The 15,264-nt window shown below is 38.7% G+C and overlaps 1 protein-coding gene across 2 annotated transcripts in view; it reads right to left on the reverse strand.

The window, feature by feature from the left end:
* The window catches only part of LOC145999764 (uncharacterized), a 55,120-nt gene that overhangs the window by 5,113 nt on the left and 34,743 nt on the right, over positions 1-15,264 (reverse strand). Inside the window, exon 2 of one of the 2 annotated variants that reach the window (XR_014443427.1) lies at positions 4,396-4,549. Coding sequence is in view for 1 of the 2 variants with exons in the window: in XM_083137057.1 (XP_082993183.1) it covers positions 11,385-14,612 (3,228 nt within the window). In the remaining variant the exon portion in view is untranslated. Of the gene's footprint in view, positions 1-4,395; positions 4,550-8,654; positions 14,716-15,264 lie in introns of those variants that run through there. The other variant, XM_083137057.1, reaches the window with a different exon arrangement.

Consider the following 15,264-nt stretch of genomic DNA (forward strand, 5'->3'; position numbering starts at 1 on the left):
TTTATCAAAGTGGAGGAGTCTGCTGCGAATTTTTACACCTTGTCGTCTTTCAGCTGTCATCCTCAGCAGTACAGCTTGTACACGTTTTACCTCTGTTTGCACTTGTTTCCCTTCAGTGGCTTCATGAATAAGTTCACGCAACACACGGTAATAGAAATTATATTTATTATTCCAGTCACTAGAACGTTCCTTACAATACCTAAGACAAAACCGTTTGATGCCTGGTTTAAGAATTTCGTCCCACCAGCGAATTATATCACTTTGTCTGGTACGGTGTGCTTCCCATATATTCCATTGGTCCTGAAAGGCTCGTTGGAAATTTGCATCTGTAAGGATAGAAGCATTTAATTTCCAGTAGCCATACCCTCTAGGTACTATTGGTATATCCACATTTATCGCCATGATTACGGCACTATGGTCTGAAAAACAGGTGGGTGTTATACTAAGTGACTTGATTTGTTGGCGTAAATGTGGTGTTACATAAAATCGATCTAAACGGGAAGCACAATTATTACGAATGTACGTGTACCCTTTCTGTCCAAAATATTTGTCATTCCATACATCTGTAAAATTAAACCCATTTACTAATTTTTGCAAAGAATTGGAGGTATTAAAGCCAGGTCTTTGGTCCTGTGGATGCAGGACACAATTGAAATCGCCCGCGCAAATTATATGTTCTCTTGTACCCTGCATTTCAGTAGCGACATCCGTCGCAAAAAACGCATCCCTCTGTTTCCTAAATTGTGTCCCTGAAGGTGCATATAAATTATATACCCACACATTAGCTATTTTTGCTGAGATAATTCTACCATTGGGATGGCACATCACATTTGTAATCGGTACGGTGTTACGTACTAACAGGGCTGTTCCTGTCGCTTGAAAGGTCGCATTATTATAGACTAATATGTTTGGGGGAAGGTTAAATGCTGTTATTCCACATTCTTGAAGAAGTGCTATATCTAACGATGATTGTAGGAAAAAATCTCCTAGCGCCTCCTGTTTAGTAAAAGATCGCATTTTGTTAATGTTGATCGTAGCTAAACGGAGAGTACTCATCATATATACAATTAACAGAAATTTAAGAACTAGGGTTACCCAACACTTTGAATTATACATTTTGCCCAGAGGACACTAATATTCGTACACTTGTTTTTCCACTCACTTCCATGCACACGAAACGTAAACCTTGCATATGTGCACGGTACCTCGTGCAAACACGTGACCAAGCATCATATACCTTTACTCATTTTACACATGCTATTTCTGACTTTCATTTTTACTTGCACCCACACATTCACTAGACACACTAGGGGAAACACTGAATTTGGATCCGATCACAGGTTGAAAATCAACACTCGGGGCCAAATTTGTCACGCTTTGGGATCTGGTTATACGCACTGGGGAGGGGGCTATTGCCTGCTGCTTCACGTTCTTCTTGTGGTGGGGGTTAGGTGCCACATTTTGTTGCACTTTTTTCTTCTTCAACTGCTTCTGTTCCTGGAGTCTCTTCAAATTTGATTTTCTTTTGGCATTGTCCTTAGTTCCTGTTGTGGTTTCACCAAGCTGAACCTTGTTTTGTTGATCGTCCAGTGTATGGGATCCTCCTGCTTCGTACATGTCAGTCTCCATTTGAGGATTACTCGTAGTGTCAGACTCGTGCATCGCTTGATCAGTTGTTTCCAGACTGTCAGTCACCAACACGTTATCCCGTACGTCACTGTGGAGGTTGTCTAAAGATGCCACATCTTCCGCCCACGATGTGCTGTGGATAGACGCAGGTAGAGGTGTTTCCTTCGTAGGGTCCATTTTGTGTTCTAAAACATCAGCATTTTTCGGCTCTATTTGCAGATTTTTATCGCGTTCATTGTTCACAGCTTTTTCTTGCAACTGCATTGGAATTGGCAACACTGTAAATTGTGTGTCAGCCTTTATATCCGTCTCGTGCGCTGAACGTTGGCTAGGTGGTCCATGTACCCTTGCTGCATATGACTGCTTAGGCTGGATTTCTACAGGAGTAGCACATGCTCCAGTATTATCTTGCATCACTCGCTCACCCATAGCACCACGTCGTTGTGGACAAAACCGTGCTGTGTGTTGAGTGTCTTCACATATTTTACAGGTAGGTTTCTGTCCATAATATGTTACCCAATATTGCATGCCCTGTATTGATACATAGGACGGGATTGGCTTATTCAGAACCATTCTCACCAACTTAATGCCTGTACGAGTTTTATAAATATGCTCATCCGAATATCGCTCGTCCACCGGAGGGGTCTTAATTTCACCATACTGCTCAAGCACTGTACGGATATGGCTATCGGTTATTTCCATTGGTATAACATGTAGTCTCACTAGTGTAGTTGTCCTATCAGCCCAATCTAATCTAATTTCATGTTCATCATCCTCATCACAATACACTAACTTCCCTTCAAATTTATTCATTAACTGTTCGCCTAATAGACGCGTCACTAGCTTAATATATACGCACTTACGGCATTGGTCCAGTTCAATACTTAATACCTGGTCTTCAGTCAAGGCAAGAGTATCCCGTATCCAACGATGAAGCATCAGCGATGATGGGCACTTCTTCACACTTGAAAACCATAACTTTAGCGTATTTACACGACGGATTTCCATTTTCCTTCAATTTAACAACTTTACGTAACTTGAAAATTTACGCGTTTCGCGTAGTCTAGCACGCCAGAGTCCCGATGACTCACCGGTTCACGAGCAGAGACACGGCGATGTTGTTCTCGCGGGCACTTCCGCGGAACTGTGACTCGCCCACAGGGTCGGGCAATAAAGGGAAAGAATATTTCCATTACACTTCAAATTGAACGTTGCACAATGCCTTTTCAGGCAATTACTCTTGCTGTTTCAAATGTATTCAGTCTCAGAAATCGTGAAGAAGCTCCCCTTCGAAACTGCTTTCGCGACTTTTCTGTACTTTTATTTGTCTGCGTTGAATTAGCAATCTATACACTAACGTAAATACTCGTGGATTATTTGTAAACAACACAGGTCGATCTAAAATTATAATCCAAGAAACATCGCTGATGCGAAGGGTAGAGTAAACTCATCCCTGGCAAGGATAAATGATTTCCTTCTTTTTTCAGGAATATTCTGTCTAGTGTGTGGATCATCTAGAGACGGTTGCAAGTATGGCCATAGGTCTTTTCTGCTCTTACGGCGGCCGGTCTTAATGCTGGCAAGGGAAGTGGGGAAAGGAGAAGTGACCAATTCAGTGCGATAAGAAACGGAGCAGCCTGTTGTACCAGGTTTACGTCGTAGTACTTCCTACCGCCGCGTCGTAACTCTCGGCGCCTCCGCTCTTGTCTGGTTGTTCTGCGCCGTAATCCCCGCTCCCCCACTTCCCTTGCCAGCACGAGGAGGCCGCCTTAAGAGTAGAAAAGACTTATAGCAGAAATACAAATTTACCTCTTTTCATAGACTTGTTTCCAAAAATAGATAGCCTATGTTGTTTGGATTTCCAAACTTATTTTCCTCTAAATAGGGTCAGTACTTGAAATTTTCACAAAATATCATTACAATCGACGTTATTTCAGTTTACAGAACAACTTTGGAAGACTGCAGCAAAATTTAATTTTCTCATGTTGGGGAGAGCAAGGGAAAGAGTAAGCTGCGTGGGGAAGGGGGGGGGGGGTGGAAGGCAGAGGTACAGAAAATGATTACAAACATGGAAGCGAAAACAAGTTGAAGGGAAACGAAGGGAGAAATAGGTGGATGGCGAGGGTACAAAAGAGAGAGACAATTTCGACGATGGTTGAAAGAACTAGGAGAACAAGAGAGAGAGATGGAGACAAAGCAAGCAAGACAGAAAAATGAACAGAGAAGTTCAGAACACTCAAGAAGATGGAGGAGGAACACGGATATGACATCTCCCCAGATAAGAGAATTTGCATAAAGCATCAAATGATTTCTGTAAGGATCCCTCCACCGTCTCCATAGTCATGACATTGAACCATACGAACACCCCCTATTTATACCCAAACTCAATCAAGCATCCACAACTAGGAATTTGCACTTCGAACACCTGAGGAGGGATTGAGGGAGAGGAGAGGAGAGACAATTGACAGAAAGTGGAAACAAGAAAAAAAGAGACAGTAGAAAGGTAAAGAGGGAGATGAAAATATAGAAATAAGTAAGTAAAAAAGAAGTTGGGAAGAAAGTACATACGTGTGAGGCTTATAAATTGGCTTGATTTTTACATACTAATCCCAATTTGTAAATATATACTGTAAAATTTAACTTTACATTCTTGAAGAGGGTGGTGTATAGCATAAACTTTGAGTTTAGTAATTATTTAGGTGATAATCTTATCTTTTGTAGTCGTTATCATTTGACGAAAACGAATTATTTTTTAATTGTTATTACCTGATATAATTACAACGTCTTTCTCCGTCGTGGAATATTCAAGGTGTGCCTGCAGTCATTTGAGGAATCGAGTGGAACAAATTAACCTTCGAAGATATATTCCTGTCCATGAGCTACCACACAAACATCTTGGAACATGATGACCTCCATAAATCTGAAATCAATAGGATTATCGCTATTCACTAGACGTGGACAACCATATCCTGTTCCACAGATTACAACAAAGAGAGTCAATTTATTAGTTTAAAAGTCAGATTGTTACAAGTTGTTTGAACTTGAAGCGAGACCCAGCGGCGGTTTAAGGCCCACGCAACCAAGTGGTGCGGGGAAGATACTAAATTAGAGAGACCCCTCAATTCTTAAACAGTTGGTTTTGTATTCTTGTGACCATGCCTGAGAAGCGAGTGGGCGGAGCAAAACTGTATACTCTGCGCCAAAGGCTGGGAACTACAGTCCCCTTTCCCCCTCCAAACAATCCCGTTCCATAACACGCGTTCATGGTCGGAGCACTCTCAAGTCACTAGTTGCGCAGACACTTGCTTTCGTTTACTTGCTCCAACGATTTCTAGGACAGAGTATAGTATGACTAGTTAGTCCGACAGCAATTTTTTGATTCTTATTTAGGAGTATATTAATCGTGACTGCCCTCCGCTTCCCCTGAGAAAATATTTCCGCCTACTCTCTTGCCTACTTACTGGCCCCATCAAAACATAATATAGGCAGTGCAGAACCTTTCTAAAACCATTGGCAATTCTGTCTATAGGAAAGCTACGCATTTTTGACTATTTTGCACTTGAAAATCGCGATCAAGCACATATGCATTAATTTATTTATTTTTAACAAGGAAGAGGACAGGGAAATACACATTGATCTACTACGAATTATAGCAATTCAATATTTTCCTTGCCCTAAAAACCGATCAAATTATTGAAATACTTAATTATTATCATTCCTTTACATCAGAGTTACAGTGGCGGCTGGCAGTCTGGGTCTATGGGTGTGCACCTCAGCCTCGCGTCCAAAAGTGTTGTCAGCCCCCACCCAATTATTCCCATCCGTTTCTGTTAATTGTATTGGCAATCCAAGTTATGACACATCTTTCACTTATAATGAGACGATAGCAGAAATTCGAAATACCCCAGATGTTTTGTATGATCTTTTTCGTGACCTGTAGAAAATCAACATTCGACGATCTGACAAAATCACTCACAGCGCTATACTGATAAACTGCTATGGTTTGTAAGGGATAATGTATTTCCAGTATTTTGAGTAATTAACAGTGTGTTAATAACGTATATTATCTTTCTTCAATATAAATACGTTCCATCAGAAACCCAAGTTTAACATTACATAAACAATTCAACGTAAACTTAAGTTATTTTTAATGTACTTTTTCAATTTAGTCACATGAGGATCCTTAAAACCCTAATCAAATGCAACTTGTTCTTGCCAGCATCTTTACTCTGACATACAGTATAAATTAAAGATTCTCATATGCACTGCATAACGAATTGGATTGTCTGTTCTATGACAAAAATACAAGACTAACCTCTGATTATCTAAAAAATTTCGTTGATCTTCCAAATATAAGAGAGAGCGTCTAAATGATAAGAATTCCTACGACATTATGAATAGGTTTAATTCAAACCGCTGACATTTTTAAAGCACAAACTCTTACATGTACGTATTTTTCCAGAACCTGTATGAATGTATTCCACATATCGCATCTGGCCTTGCATCCTTGAATACGCTCGTCATTGCATGCTGCGGATAAGCATGCGTCAAAGCTCTATTACATTTGCAACCTGTCGATCCCACTCTCAAGAAACAGACTGAAACAATAATATTTTTCTGCTCTTTCTTCACCGTTGACTGAGAAACATCCAACTTCTGTTTCTTGAGCAGAATTTATTTGTTCTTTTTTTACATCATTCTTCCTCCCTCGCAGATCCACCCGAAGCTTGTCGTCAAATAAATGCTTTCTTTCTTTATACTAAGCAAAGGCCCAGCGCTGCAAAATTTAGTTTACAACTCTCCTTCCTTTTCCGCCCTTTCCTCGTTCAAGGCAAGGCTCCAAATGCTTTCGGATTTCTATGTTCGGAACAACGTGAGGTGACAGAGATATTATAAAAAATCTCTCTTTCTAAAATAAAATACTCCATTTGCAATGATGTGTAGGTTGCCCTCGTCTCTGTCACACGACAAGGAATGGAAAGGAATTGCAATACTACATGACGAAGAAGAAAGTCAGCTCATGCCTGTAGGTACTATATCTCAATTCTTTGTGCGAAGCGAGTCCGAAAGCCCACTAATACAAGCCGTAAGAGCATTTCTGCTTTCTCTATTCGCCGCTGAAAACAGCGCCACGAAGTGGTTCACTTTGAAAGGTTGCTCAATCGAACCTCATTCGATAGAAACACTGAAGAAAATGTATTGCATTACACAGTTATTTGGGTGTGCACGAGCGAGTGTGCGAATACGCCGCAGCCGCCACTGCTAGAGAATGAACGCATAACAAGGCCGGGGCCGTTGAATGAATTGAGGAACCGGAAAAATAAATTTTGTTGGGCGGATTTTCATTAAAGTGCCTTTCACTGTATAAGTCTTGGAACATGTATTTTTAGCTTCACCAAATTTTTCAAAATGTTTTGTCCTTGAATTTGATAGTTCAGTTACAAGCTCATGGTGCTTGTTTAATGCTAGAAGATGGAGTAGGTAAACAAGTCAGTTGATTTCTTCCTTGACGATATTGAGGGAAACTGATCGAAATCGGACAATATATATATATACTAGAACCGACGAGATTAGTTAAAGCATTAGAAAAGTTCATGTATTTCTTGCAATGCCATTTTTTTTATTATAGTAGATAACAAACATAGTAAGTTTGTTAGGTGGGTTGACTTTGTTTCATTACTCTATTCTATCCATCTCTTGTTAATTTAATTGCAGATTTTTCTTAATAGAATGTATGATCATTCATAATGTTGGTTGGTTGATTTTGTGTTTTAAGTCCACTTTTTGAACAGTAAGGCTAATCGGGACTTGACCTACAGTTTAAATTGGGATCCTTACTACTTTGTGCCTCTACCAGGAATCGAACCCGGGACCCCTTGATTACAAGGCTACGACGCTACCACTGCGTCACGGGGGAGGCCCATCTTTCATAATATGAAAGTGAAGATACATACAAGACTGAAATTGATGTTTTTTAAAGCTTATTAGGTTTTCCTACATTGAAAAATTCATTGTTGTCGGAACAAGAAAATGATAATGAAGAACAATTGTTGATTTAAATGTCCAACTTCTTAATTATTCTGTGAGAGATGATACTCTTTACAGATAACAAGGTATAAAGGACTACTATGCAAAAGTGGGTTCAAAAGCAGTTAATTGATACAATATTATCATAAAATGTCATATGTGGTAGATATTCAAATTGTTCCAAAACTCTGAACAAAATTTTAAATATTTAAGCGATGTAAAAGAAAAGGTGGCAAGTTGTAATTTATGCCAGTTAACAAAATAAAGCTAACATGGAATGGATGTCTTTTCATCTGCAATAATGAGGCACCCATTGCAAAGGGTGAGTTGTGGTATATTGGGATCGTTGCCAAATTCTAATGGACACAAGTATGTATTAATATTACATAGTTGATAATGGAAGAAGATACGTTAGGTATCAAGCATTACGTCAAATTTAATAAGGAATAATGATCCAGTATTTTCAAAGATGTGGTTGTTGCCGGCCCCGTGGCGGAGTGGTTAGCACATCGCGCTACGACGCAAGGAGTACCGGGTTCGAATCCTGGCCTGGGCATGGATGTTTGTGAGTGTCCATTCATCAATTTCATCATATCATCACTCATCTCCATCATCGCAAATTAGCCAAAAGTAGCATAAAAAGAGAAGTAAAAATAAAGCAAATCAAAATCAAAGATGTTGAAATTTTGGATATTTTCCTAAATTTGTTCTGATAATGCCAGTTACTTCGGAAGGATTTAGTGAATTTTTGCATGGTATTGGTTTTAATGAAAACACATTTACTCTAGAATACTAAAGCAAATTCGTCTGGAAGAATAATTGCGACTCAGAAACATGCTTTAGAAAGCTTTGTCCTGCCAAACCAAGCTACCTGCTCCAAATATTTGAATCAAACAACATAAAATATGAATCAAACAATAACAAGAGTACATTAACAGAGCCATAAAATAAATAAGAAGATAAAATATTAGCAAAGTGTTTTATTTGCAATACCTTACTTTGTTAATATGATGTAAAACCTCCACACAGTTACTTCTTTACATATTTCAAAGATATTATATGCATATCATAATGATGTATGTATGTAAACATTTCAAGGATATTATATACATGATGATCATGATGTGTGTGTGTGTAAACATTTCAAATATATTATATAAATATCACATCTACATGGTCAATATACAACAATCATTACAATAAAATATATGTTACTACTCTATTATTACATATTTAAGAAACTCTAAATTTTCATTCCTAATCTTTCTACAAAAAATAATAAATAAAATACAAAATCTCTTACTGCTATCAACAAATGTAAACTATATACCTGTAACTTATGATGATATTCTTCAAAACAAATATTATTATTTTTATCATAACAACAATAGCAACAATTTGACTTTCGTACACTTCTAATGTCTTTTGAATGTAAATTTTTAGGCAATGAATGATTCTTTAATTCTCAAATACTTTCTTTTCTTTAAAAAAATTGGAGGTATAAATTACCCATTTATCCACTTGACCCAAATTTATCCCCTATACCTTCTCAAATAATTTTGACAGCTACAAGAAGGTAATGATGTTTATTATTTTATTAACAGAAGGAATTACTTGTGTGTATAGAATTGCACTACAGAAGTACTCAAACCATCATATACATATAGCACATTATAGTGTTAGTTGAGTAGATCCCTGTATGAGACAATTGAAAATGAGTCAAACACAATGATGCAAGCTACTTTTTTGTTTTATTGAAGAAGTATGTATTACCAGTGTGTAAGTGTGCTATATTTTGCTATATTATATGTTTCTTTTGCTCAGTAAATACAGTATTTGATTATAATTGTGTAACTTGTCTCCCGTCCGGAGAATTCGTGTATCTTTTGCAGAGATCACCTCTCAGTTTGTTAGGTACGAATGTAATTTAACCTCGTGCTATTTTTATTATCTTTATACACTAGTTGTCTTCTTTTTATTCAGTGAACGTGTACTTGCCTGGCATTTGACATTTATGTTCTACGAGTTGTGCCCTGCCTAATGTTAATCAGTTTCTAGGCACATTTGTGAACATTTGATAACAATATTTAATGCTTAATTAATTGCGAAATGCAAAAGACTACGTGCTATGCTAAGTATGTTGGTATCTGATAAATTAACGTCTGCAGGCACGAGTTATGGTTCATCCGTGCTCAAATAAAACGCAATCAATGTTGCTTATATCTAATGCAGGGCCAATGTACTGAAGTTAATGTATTTTTTAACCCCTGCAGTATGAGTGTGCTTGTGAATGCTTGAATGCAAGTGAGGGGTTGTGTATTTGTCTATTTTTATGTGTTTTATACAATATACATTTACGTTATTTTACAGATGACTATGATTTATTTGTGTATATATATTATATCCTCATTAATATTGGTATTTAGATTTGTTCGAAGTTAAGCCTTGTTCAGCTCATTCCCGCTGATTTTTATAACTTAACATCAATTATTATAATTATCGACGTGATTATTATTATCGACATTATTATTATTATTATCATCATCAATTATTCAACATCACTTTTTGCACGAGTTGGCTATGCGCCGGGGGTGAAAAACAGATTCGGTCACACGAATCCTGGAATCGAACCGTTAGCTCGGCACATAGAAAGGGGACTTCGGTCACCCGACGAAGGTGAAGTTTCCCAGTGAGATTTGGCGCCCGCGAACAGGCACTCGCTGGAAATGCCGAGTGAGAATCTTGTCAATATAGGGACCAAGGAAGATGTTTGTTTGAAAAAGGGAATGTAGACTGAAAAACTAGTCCATAGAGGGACTAGAAAGGAAAATGTTTTTAACGAAGGGAAAAAAGGGAATGTGGGCTGAAACTGGGGGGGGGGGGGGGAACCCAAACCATGTAATCTTATTGATGGAAGATAATTATCAACACAGTTGTTATTTATTCCATGATAACATTTTGAAAAATAAAAAGGCACTTCCCTTTAAAATTCGGTCTCTACAAATAACCCTGTTTTCCATTTGGACGAGCAGTTGTCATGTGCATGTGTTATTTTCTAATTAATCTATCCATGTATGGTCGGTAAAGACCCACCGCATATTTCATGCCAAATGATATTACATGAACCTTGGTTCTCGGTAATGGCATTCAGCACACTTCCACAACACTACCTCTAAAATTTGTGCGTGCTCAAAAAATTCCAGTTTAATTTTTCGTGTTGGTAAAATTCGACAGCAACATGGACATTTTTTTTCGTGAGAATGTTATTGGAGGTAGATTTCTATATTTCCTTGGTTCAGTCTGATGAAGTGAATGAAGATGAGAAACATGTCACAGTTGTCGGTTTTGACTGCGAGGTGAATTAGTAAATCATCTTCAGAGAAGAGAACTAGTAAAATATTCACTTGCTCTTCTTGCTGTCTCCCCATTTCTATAAATGAAATACTGTAGCAATGCTCCTCATTGCGGCTCGGTGGTCAAGCGCATTAAGCGGCGGACTTTCCAGTGGCCCAGTAAGATAATAACAATACAAATATGAAACGTAAATGTCTAGCGTTGTTCAGAAAACATCTTTCCATTTCAATTCGATCACTATTTACACGTATTCGAACTATCATAAAAAGGCAAGAATACTAAATATAATGTCTTTCACATTATCTTGGGATTTTTTATTGTTTTCACATCATTGCACGGATATTCAACAAGCCCTTGATACACTGTTATTAGATTCAACATGAACCCGAATCCAAAAGATATTGTGAAAGTCTGAAATACGTGCCGAGTGATGATGGAGTAAAGTTTGCCACATATTCTCGGGCGTCTAGATCGCACTTTCTGCTCATAAGAAATTTAGAAGCCTCCTTGTGCCCGTAGGCCTCTGCTAAGTGGCAAGCAGTTCTTCCAAGAGCATCTCTTTTGTTAATATCTGGTTCGTTTTCTAATTCCTCTTCAAGGGCATCGACGTCATTTGATAAAGCAGCAATGTGAATTCCGCTCTTAGCTAAAGAATTATCAACAAACATTCTTATTAGTTCATTTCTTTGATGATACGTGTACAAAATGAACTTAAATATATTCATACATTCTTTGCAAGGTTTTTTCTTTGTTATGGACCTTTCAATGTACATTGCAAAGAAATAAGCTGCAAAACTCGTGTGAATGAAGAACATATTTCCTCCCTCCGATTTTTCCAAAATCCCAATTTGAAGAATCTGATGGTCATCTAAGTCCGGTTTGCTTTCATTTCCTCCCAAGCAGCAGTCACGACGGAATTTATTTTTTGGGAAGAGGGCGTCAAGTGCTATTTTAGCGCACTCCATTCTATGCTGTTCGCAAACGGTGTCGAAGGTCAAGCAAGAATTTATCTTAACCAATTTCTCATACCTAATGTTTTCAAATTTTGAATAAAGTGAAAGTAGGATCTTGAAAGGAAGTTCTACAGAAGGACTATCTTGCTGGTGGCAAAATAAGTTGCATCTTTCTTCACAGACCTCCGTGAGCAATGTTACTGGCAGGGGAATCCCAATGAGGCTTCCTATCCTTCTGTCGACCCTCGTAGAGAAATGTCTCACTACCTCTCTTGCGTACACATGAACACGTTCTGACATTTCCTTATCGGAAGAAACATCCAGATTCTTAATCCAAATCTCTGCCAGCAACTTCTCCTGTTCTGTTTCGTTCAATGGCTCCAAGCGATAAGCAAATGTTGAAGTCGCCTCCTCCAACTCCTCCTTCAAATGAAGTCTTGTCGTTATTATCACCTGTCCACGTGAGTTCTCCTTCAACTTCCGAACAACGAGAAGTACTTTCTCCCTTTCTTCTTTCGAAGCAATCTCGTCGTATCCATCCAAGAGGAGGACAAACTTCCCTGTTTCTTCAAGGCTGTGTTGAAACAGGATCTTGGAAAGCGATGTCTCTCCTTCCAGGAAGATTTCGCTCAAGAACTTATAGAAATGCGTAATGCTTACGTCTGGAATCATTTTAAGGAATTTATCTGCAATATCTCTGAGGGATATCGTAAGAACCCACCAGTCTCTGTGCTGATCCTTCACTTCTTCTGCTATGTGAGATAGCAGAGTGGTTTTCCCCATCCCTGTCTCTGCTGCAATAACCACAATTGACTTATGTTGAATTTCATGTTCGTCATTTTGTGCAGAATTGATCTTGTTTCCAGAACGATTCTCCACATTTTCTGGAATTAAAAGCACAATCAATTCTTCTTCTTTAAAATTGTACAAACATTCCTTTCGGAAAATGTGCTGAGAATAGAGTGTACGAGGTACGTAAATACGAGTTGTCTCATATGCGCTAGTTACTTTCTCTCCCATAGAAATATTTTCTTCTTTAATTAATCTCGTAATATCTTCTCCGGTGCACGAGTGCACAAACTTGTTGTTACACAATTCCCTCAGTGTTACTGGAAACCCCTGAAAAATAACAGTTTTGTCCAAGATATACGGACTCATGAAATAATGCGAGTCCTCCATCACATGACGAAGCCATTTACTTTTTTTCATTTTTGAGTGAGTTGCAACCAAAACTAGATTCCTTACTTCAGCTTTTTGCATCAATATGAAATCTATGGGGAGACGAAACAAACTGTTTAGCTTCACAGCCAATTCCGATGGTGTAAAATTTGCAATATTTTTTCTAGCTTGTAGTTCACATCCTCGTCTGACCAGATACTCAAATGCCTCCTCGCACTCATGTGAGGATTGGCTATCAAAATCTTCCTCACATAATAGTCTAACCTTCTTAATGATAGCCATCACGAACTCTTGTGCGTCCACATGAACGCGTTCTGTTTTCTCCTCGTCGGAAGAATCATCCAGATTCTTAATCCAAATCTCTTCCAGCAGTTTCCTCTGTTCTGTTTCATTCAATGGCTCCAAGCGATAAGCAAAGGTTGAAGTCGCCTCCTCCAACTCCTCCTTCAAATGAAGTCTTGTCGTGATTATCACCTGTCCACGTGAGTGCTTCTTCAACTTCTGAAGAACTAGAAGGACCTTCTCCCTTTCTTCTTTCGAAGCAATCTCGTCGTATCCATCCAAGAGGAGGACAAACTTCCCTGTTTCTTCAAGGCTGTGTTGAAACAGGATCTTGGAAAGCGATGTCTCTCCTTCCAGGAAGATTTCGCTCAAGAACTTATAGAAATGCGTAATGCTTACGTCTGGAATCATTTTAAGGAATTTATCTGCAATATCTCTGAGGGATATCGTAAGAACCCACCAGTCTCTGTGCTGATCCTTCACTTCTTCTGCTATGTGAGATAGGAGAGTGGTTCTTTCCATTCCTGGGTGTGCTGCAATAACAGCAAATGATTTAGGTTCAATTTTGATCTCGTTGTACCCTAGATATGGAAATACAAAATTTTTCAGTTCGCGAATTGAACCATGTGTTTGAAGCCACAGAATTGACCTACAATGACAAACGTTCTTGTATACTTTTAACATATGAATGTTTCTTTCTGGAGACGAACAACACAGTGCAGCAAAAATTTGCTGCGCTTCTTCTTCATCCATTGCAGAATGGATATTTTCCATAGTTTCTTTTAAATGAAACTCCATTTCATCTGGCGACGAATTAGCGCTATTGCTGTAAACATTCTCCGTATTCTGTGCAATTAATATAACAAATAATTCCTCTTTCAAGTTATATAAACATTCCTCGCGTAAAAAATGTTGAGCATAGAGTGTGCGAGGTACGTAGGTCATAGTTTTCTGATACACAGTAGTAACTTTCTCTCCCACAGAAATGTCTTCTTCTTCATTTAATCTCATAATATCTTCTTGGGTGAAGGAGGGTGTAGAATCTTCGCTGCACAGTTCTCTCAGTGTCACTGGAACTCCTTGAAAAGTTACACTCTTGTCCAACACTCTACAAAGGGATGGATCCTGCTGTAACCCCTTCTCTCTGGCTTCAAATTGGGTACCTTCACAATATGATCTTTCTCCCATCTTGATTGAGAGTCTTGGTTGTCCACAAAACTTACGTCTTCACAATGTATGACTCTTTGAAACGTGTATGTCTACTTTAACCTTTACTGGATAGCAGCTGTTCCTGAAACAAAAAATATTTTTTTATAAACTGTCAACCAAACTTCATTACTTGAGTTTGTTGTTTTTAAAGTACATGATATAAAACTACAGTTTAACCCTCCAGTACTCGCGCGGGTGACCATTGTCACCCAGCCCCTTTGTTTTTGTTACCGCCAAGTAGTGTGGAGGAGGGGAGTGGTAGGGGCTTCAGTACCTTCCGCCTACATTTTCAGCTACCTGACTAGTGTGCGTTAGTATGTTGTAGTGAGGAGTGGCCCGTGTTATTGCGCTTGAAAGTCAGTTGGGTGACACTTGTCCCCCGCGCGATTAACGGCGTTATGAATGCACCAAAGCGTCCACGACTCTGTAATAGCTCTCTTATTTTGGACGTATTGCTTGGTGAGAGTTCCAGATGTCCAGGACGATCTCTTTGACACCGAAGAAGAAGGTGAGCCACAAAAGGACCAAGTGAAAAATGTCGAAAATGACCTGGAGCCAAATGCGGAAGAAGAATCCACTGAAGAAGAGGACATCCCATTTGCAAATTTATGCATGGTAAGAGACCAGTTTA

The sequence above is a fragment of the Lepisma saccharinum genome, chromosome 15 (assembly GCF_977018435.1).
Source record: "Lepisma saccharinum chromosome 15, izLepSacc3.1, whole genome shotgun sequence".
Lineage (NCBI taxonomy): Eukaryota > Metazoa > Arthropoda > Insecta > Zygentoma > Lepismatidae > Lepisma > Lepisma saccharinum.